Below are 7,470 nucleotides of genomic sequence, written 5' to 3' on the forward strand. Positions count from 1 at the left end.
GCGCACAGCAGGCCAGGAAGCAGCAGCCTCATGAATCAGAACTTCCGGGCAACCCCCTAGGCTAGTTCTAGAAGTAGCAGGTCCTCCTCTTTTCTCCATGAAATGTACATTTTTGAAAACAATATATATTTTTAATGTTCAAGTGACACGGAGATCTGCCTACTACTCAAGTCAGCACCCCTGACATCTAACAACTGAAGCTGAAATTAGGATTTTTGTGCAGAGTGAGGAAGCCGAGTTTCCAGCGGGGAAACCAAAAGGGGCTCCCAACACGTTCTTGCAGTTAAAGATTGTCAGAAAATTTGGGAGTGGAAGTGTTAAATGCGACACGCTCCTCTTCTTCACAGTTTCCTAAACTCGCCAGTTCCCCCCAGCTTCTGGTAAAGGATCTAGTGTTCAGTCTCCAGGAGGGTCTTTTCTGGAGTTGCCCAAGTGCAGGATCGCGCTGCAGGAGAAAGGAGGCCCCTCTCTTTCCTGCTTCTTCGTTTCTTTCCCTCTCATTTCTCTTCTTCCCATCTCACCCCAGTCACCCAGAAACTTCAAATCTCAGGAGTATGCACAAGGAAGGATACACCTTCTGTGCTTATCGCCCCCCACCCCCCAAGTCCTTGAACCGCCCTGCAGGTGCGATTCTGAACATTTCCCCCAAACAACCATTATCTCTGCGAGCCGGCAGCCCCGCGCGTGTGGAGATGGAGATTGGACTGGGACTCGTTAAGCTCTTGGACGTATTTATTTGCTTCTTGTCATCACACCTGTTAATGTCACTGAGCCCGCAGCCTGACCCCTCCTCTGAGCCAAAACACGCCGTGCTCGACAAGAGAGGATGGTGCATGGCCAACCTGAGGGACCTCGCATGCTTCCCGAAGGGCCGCGTGGGGAGCCTCCTGGCTCCAGAAGCCCGCTCCGCAAGCACCCTTAGGCAGCCAAGGGTCCCGGGTGGGGGCCGCGGAGCAAGGGCGTCCCTTAGTGGGGCGGGCACAGCCTACCTGGGCGAACCACCGCCCGAAGCTCCTGGCGAAGCCCCACATCCTCTCCCTTATTTCTACTGGGGAGGGGTCACGGGGACGGCGAGGTGGGGGCGACAACTCCTTCCCCACCAGGAACAGAGCAAGGCTGTGGCTGAGCCCTTAAAACTATGGCCTTTGTAACACAATTCAGGACAGGAGAACCTCCAGGTGGGGAAAACTGGAGACATCTGTGAAACCGGTGAATTGGGCGTTCGGGAGGGGAGGGAAGAAATGGAAAGAGAGGAAAGGTGAAGGGAAAAGGAGGAGGGGCCCGGGAAATCCCGGAGCTGGAGCCAGCTAAATCGGCCTAGGAATGGGAGCTCCAGGAGTCAGTGACATCTGGGAGCGGTGGACAGAGGAAAGGTCTGCGTGGGGCCCAGGAGGACCCAAGAGGTTCGCGGGAACAATGGACGTCGGTGCGGAGGGCTCAGGATGGGACACGGTGCCGGGCGCCGGCGGCTGGCGGGTGGCCGCAGGGTTGCGAACCGACTGCGAGCGCCGGCCCGGCGCCGGCAGGGGCGCGGGCACGGGCGCGGGACCCCGCGGCCGGCTCGCGTGTGGTCAGCCCCGCGGTTCTACCGCGCCTGGGCGCCGGCCGTCAGGGCTTGGCCTCCGGTTCATTCAGAGGCGGTTCTCACCTCCCATTGGTTGCTGCTGCTGCGGTGGGGCGGGGCTCCGTTGCCCGGAAAAAATGTAACTGCGTAAAAAAGTCCTCGCCTGGGTGACGGATGCTCAAAAGTTCTGAAGTTTTCCAATGCTTCCTTAAGCCGCCGGCGCGCGAAAGACTGAAAAAAAGGTGACGCGGGGCCCGGGAAGGCGGCCGGCGCGGCCCCTGCCCTGGTGATCTGGCCGCCTTCGCTGGCGGCTCGGGGCAGTCTCCTGGAAGGCGCAGACAGTGTGGCGAGAAGAGCGACTTCTTGTTTTTTAGTTTTGGCTCTTTTTTCCCGTTCTCGCCTGGAAGTGGCTCCGCGAGTTCCTCCAAGGCGGTCTGCGGCGTCCCGGGCCAGCCCTGTTCCCTAGCACCGACCCTCCTTCGCGGCTGGCGCGGGCCCCGAAGTGGCCAGAGGAGCCCCAGGAGCCCGAGCGAGCGCAGGGAGAGGCCGCGCGTGGCCCGCGGCTCCGGGAAGCGGCGGCGGCCCGGCACCAGCTCCGCGGGGCCCGGACTCGGACTGGGCGGCCGGCGCTGCGCGGCCGACCTGAGCGAGGGTGGGGGGCAGCGGGCGGCGCGGGGCTGCGGCGGCGAGCGGGGGCCATGCAGGCGCGCTACTCCGTGTCCAGCCCCAACTCCCTGGGAGTGGTGCCCTACCTCGGCGGCGAGCAGAGCTACTACCGCGCGGCCGCGGCTGCGGCCGGGGGCGGCTACAGCGCCATGCCGGCCCCCATGAGCGTGTACTCGCACCCAGCACACGCCGAGCAGTACGCGGGCGGCATGGCCCGCGCCTACGGGCCCTACACGCCGCAGCCGCAGCCCAAGGACATGGTGAAGCCGCCCTACAGCTACATCGCGCTCATCACCATGGCCATCCAGAACGCCCCAGACAAGAAGATCACCCTGAACGGCATCTACCAGTTCATCATGGACCGCTTCCCTTTCTACCGGGACAATAAGCAGGGCTGGCAGAACAGCATTCGCCACAACCTCTCGCTCAACGAGTGCTTCGTCAAGGTGCCCCGCGACGACAAGAAACCGGGCAAGGGCAGCTACTGGACGCTGGACCCGGACTCGTACAACATGTTCGAGAACGGCAGCTTCCTTCGGCGGCGGCGGCGCTTCAAGAAGAAGGACGCCGTGAAGGACAAGGAGGACAAGGACAGGCTGCACCTCAAGGAGCCGCCGCCGGGCCGCCAGCCTCCGCCCCCGCCGCCGGAGCAGACTGACGGCGCCGCGCCGGGACCGCCGCCGCCGCCGGTGCGCATCCAGGACATCAAAACCGAGAACGGTACGTGCCCCTCGCCGCCCCAGCCCCTGTCCCCGGCCGCCGCCCTGGGCAGCGGCAGCGCTGCCGCGGTGCCCAAAATCGAAAGCCCTGACAGCAGCAGCAGCAGCCTGTCCAGCGGGAGCAGCCCCCCGGGCAGCCTGCCGTCTGCGCGGCCGTTGAGCTTGGACGCCGCGGAGCCCGCGCCGCCCGCGCCGCCCGCCGCACAGCCCGCGCCGCCGCCGCACCACAGCCAGGGCTTCAGCGTGGACAACATCATGACGTCCTTGCGGGGATCGCCGCAGGGCGCAGCCGGCGAGCTAGGCTCGGGCCTTCTGGCCTCGGCGGCCGGGTCCTCGCGCGCGGGCATCGCACCCCCGCTAGCGCTTGGCGCCTACTCGCCCGGCCAGAGCTCCCTCTACAGCTCCCCCTGCAGCCAGAGCTCCAGCGCCGGCAGCTCGGGCGGGGGCGGCAGCGGCGGCGGCGGCGCTGGGGGCTCCGGGACCTACCACTGCAACCTGCAGGCCATGAGCTTGTATGCGGCTGGGGAGCGTGGCGGCCACTTGCAGGGCGCTCCTGCGGGCGCCGGCGGCTCCGCCGTGGACGACCCTCTGCCCGACTACTCTCTGCCCCCGGTCACCAGCAGCAGCTCCTCCTCCCTGAGCCACGGCGCCGGCGGCGGCCAGGAGGCCGGCCACCACCCTGCGGCCCACCAAGGCCGCCTCACCTCGTGGTACCTGAATCAGGCGGGCGGAGATCTGGGCCACCTGGCTAGCGCGGCGGCGGCGGCCGCGGCGGCGGGTTACCCGAGCCAGCAGCAGAACTTCCACTCCGTGCGAGAGATGTTCGAGTCGCAGAGGATCGGCTTGAACAACTCTCCGGTGAACGGGAATAGTAGCTGTCAGATGGCCTTTCCTTCCAGCCAGTCTCTGTACCGCACCTCCGGGGCTTTCGTCTATGACTGTAGCAAGTTTTGACACCCCCGCCCCCTCAGAACCGAACTGAATCGAACCCCAAAGCAGGAACCGTCCAAAGAATCATCAATGCAAAATCGAAACCAAAAAAATGCAATTTAAAAAATCTTGAAAAACAGCGCACAGAATCCCTCCAAAAGTTCAACTCACCAGCACAAAGAAAACTATTTTCTTAAAAGATTTATTCAGAGCCACCTCTACTTTGCCTTATCTAAATAAACAAAACCGTAAACCATTTTACACAGAGACAGCAAAATCATGGTTTATTAAAGGACAGTGTTACTGCAGATAACACGTAAGTTTCTTCTTGCTTTTCAGAGAGCACGCTTTCCTTTTCCTCGCTCCCATCCCCTCACCCTTGTCCTTCCGTCACCTCTCACCTGTAAGATATTATTTTATCCTATGTTGAAAGGAGGGGAAAGTCCCTGTATATGAAAATCGCTTTCTTTTTATTCATGGACTTGTTTTAAAATGTAAATTTCAACATAGTAATTTATTTTTAATTTGTAGTTGGATGTCGTGGACCAAACGCCAGAAAGTGTTTCCAAAACCTGACGTTAAATTGCCTGAAACTTAAATTGTGCTTTTTTCATTATAAAAAGGGAAACTGTATTAATCTTATTCTATCATCTTTTCTTTCTTTTTGTTGAACATATTCATTGTTTGTTTATTAATAAATTACCATTCAGTTTGAATGAGACCTATATGTCTGGATACTTTAATACAGCCTTAGTTTTTATGAGGAAAAAAAAAGGTTTCAGAGATTAAAACACTAGACATTACCTATTCTCCTAAATCTCTGAAAAATGGAGAAACCCTCTGACTATTCCCTGTCAAATTTCACATAAAAGTCTCTTTTTTGTTTAGTCTTTTTTCCTGCAGCATCTTCTGCAAAATGTACTATATAGTCAGCTTGCTTTGTGGCTAGTGAAAACATTATTTTCCTAAACAGATCTGAGTTGGCACATACACCAATATATTTTCTTAGTAACGACAGAATATGATTTGAAAATTGTAAGCACATGAATCAGCAGCGGTCTTTACCACAGTGATACCTGTGTGTAGAGAGATGTGAATGTGCCTCCAAATATACACAGCTGAATATTCGGCTTGTGTAGCACATAAACAATTGCGATGTGTAGTATACACCCCTGTGAACCAAATGCTGGATAGAATTTTTCCTATTATTTTTACTCCTTTATAAAAGGAAAAATAAACCATTTTTTAAATGTATGTATATAACTCATCCACATTTACAATCCTCCATGTGTTATGTAGAAGGATTGAGTTAAAAAAAAACTATATATATACTGTGGGTTGGAAAGGGAAATTTAATCTTTGGGAAACTATTTTAGAAGATATGTTTGTAGAATTATTTTTTGAAAAAGATTTAAAGCAATAACAAGACGGAAGGAGAGAGGAGCAGAACATTTTAGTCTAGGGTGGTTTCTTTTCAATCCAATTTTTCTTGCTAATTTACAGTTAAACCTAGGGGCAATCGGATTGGCCCTCCCCCTTTGTAAATAACCCAGGAAATGTAATAAATTCATTATCTTAGGGTGATCAGCCCTGTCAATCAGACTTTGGGGAGATGGCGATTTGATTACAGACATTCAGGGCCTTTCAGTTTGTTTTCGAGATAATACAGTTTCCTGCTATCTGCCGCTCCTATCTAGAGGCAACACTTAGCAGTAATTGCTGTTGCTTGTTGTCAAAATTTGATCATTGTTAAAGGATTGCTGCAAATAAATACACTCTAATTTCAGTCAAAAACTGCTTTACGTGGCCTCTGATTTGCTCGGATCTCTTGCTCAGGGTCGTAACCTAATAGCCAGGGATGACTGCAGCAGCTCAGGGCGCGGGTGTCTCCGCGGGTCAGGCCCCCGGCTGGGGCTGGCTTCGCTGCTGCTGGTTAGCCTCCGCGAGGCTGTCGCAGCCCTAGGTGTTGGGGCTGCTGCAGCTTCCTTGGGTCACCCCATTTGTGTGGGTGGTGGAGGGAAAGAATCCACTGACAAAGCTCGTAGAGTCTGTGCGTTGGTCCACTTTGGCGAGCTGAGTGTGGAGCCGGGATTTGCGGACAAAGACAGGGTCCAGTGGCCAGAGCTGGGTTGTCTAGGCCCGGAAGGAAAGCGGTAGCAGGTTACCAAACGGCCCTGGCCCCTGCGGACCGGGTGACGGATTTCTAGGCCGGGCAGCGCGGGCAGCCGAAGTCGTTTCCTTTTCCGACTTGCCTGGTTCAACTTTTTGGAACGCGATAGCTAGTGGAGACCTGCGGCCCACCGCGGGCTTTTCAGGGGGGCGTTTCTCGAGGCCCGGGCCCAGCCGAGTTGCGCTCGGTCCGACGCCGGCCTCGGGACGCCGCTCCCCGACTGAACGCTTCTCAGCGAATTAGCTGTAATTACCCGCCGCGGCCAAGGCCCGGCCTGTTTGTGTTTGCAGCTCCTTCCTCCCTTCGTGTCGCCCCTGCCCCGCCCCACTCCGTGGCTTCTCGCAGCCTCCTCGGGAAATAAGTAGTTTGGGGAGAAAACAAGAGTCCAAGGAGACCTTGGTTAAGTGCATGGATTGGGACGTGGGTGCCGGGAAGACAGCGCTGATGAGAAGGTGGCAAAGGGGAGGGTGTGCGTGAAGGGGACTTGAGCCCTTGCCGCCGGGCCCGGGGAGCCGCGGGAAGGCAGCGGGCTCAGCTCCTCACCCTCGCGCTGCCTGGACGCACACAGCTTTCGGTTTACACTCCTCACCGCCTTTGTTTTGAAGACACACGTGTGTTTAGGAGCTCAGCCGGGGTGGAAAGGTCACAGGCACTCTATTGCTCCCAGGTGACAGCAGCCACAGGTTTGCAGGAGGACCCCCAGCCCGCGCCCCTAGGTCTGCCGGCGCCGACTTGCCCCGTCCAGCGCTGGGGCCCCAGGCGGCCTCTCCGGCAGGGCTATGTCCCCGCGGTGTGTGAGGTCGGTTGACGGAGGCCACAAATCACTTGGCAATGGCCGGGGCGGGAGTCACTCTGTCTAAAGGACGCGCGAGGCGTGCAGGCAGTCAGTGGGTTCGGAGGGTCCAGGGTCCAGGTAACCGCGACACTCTGCGTGTCCTAGGACCTCGGATTTTGGGCCCCCGGACGTCGCAGCCGCAGCTAGCCTCGGGCATAGGCCCAACCTGGCCCTGGAGAGCTAGACCGCGCCGCTCCGAGGGGTGGGCCGCGTGATAGAGAAGCAGGCGCGCGAGGACTGGGCGGCCGTGGTGCCCCGAAGGAGCGCACGCGGCCTGAGCTGCATCGCTGCACTGGCTGAGCTCTTTCTGGTGCCGCCAGGATGCGGAGTGGGCTGCGGATGCCCCTTGCTTCTCCTTCCTGCGTCCAGAGTCCCTGCGGCTGGAGAAGCAAACGGGTATGAGTGCAGTGCTCCGGCTTCTGGAGGGCCGGTGAGGACGGCAGCTCCTGACGGTGTTTATGCACTTGCCGGGGAAGGCTTCTTAGCAATCATTTTTGCTCCCTTTGATTCCAACGCTTGAAAATTAGTCATGGTCAGGAAGGTGTTTGTGTTGTACGTATATAGCAAAGATACTTATTTCTACACG

General features: G+C 57.3%; 1 protein-coding gene across 1 annotated transcript; it reads left to right on the forward strand.

Annotated features, from left to right (window-relative positions):
- The first annotated feature begins 2,174 nt into the window (after nt 1-2,174).
- On the forward strand, nt 2,175-5,673 carry FOXC1 (forkhead box C1). Its single transcript, XM_019663794.1, has one exon. It carries the CDS (start codon nt 2,263-2,265, stop codon nt 3,901-3,903), a length of 1,641 nt encoding a protein of 546 aa, XP_019519339.1. The 5' UTR covers nt 2,175-2,262; the 3' UTR covers nt 3,904-5,673.
- The last annotated feature ends 1,797 nt before the right edge of the window (nt 5,674-7,470 follow it).

This window comes from Hipposideros armiger, unplaced genomic scaffold (assembly GCF_001890085.2).
Source record: "Hipposideros armiger isolate ML-2016 unplaced genomic scaffold, ASM189008v1 scaffold_405, whole genome shotgun sequence".
NCBI lineage: Eukaryota > Metazoa > Chordata > Mammalia > Chiroptera > Hipposideridae > Hipposideros > Hipposideros armiger.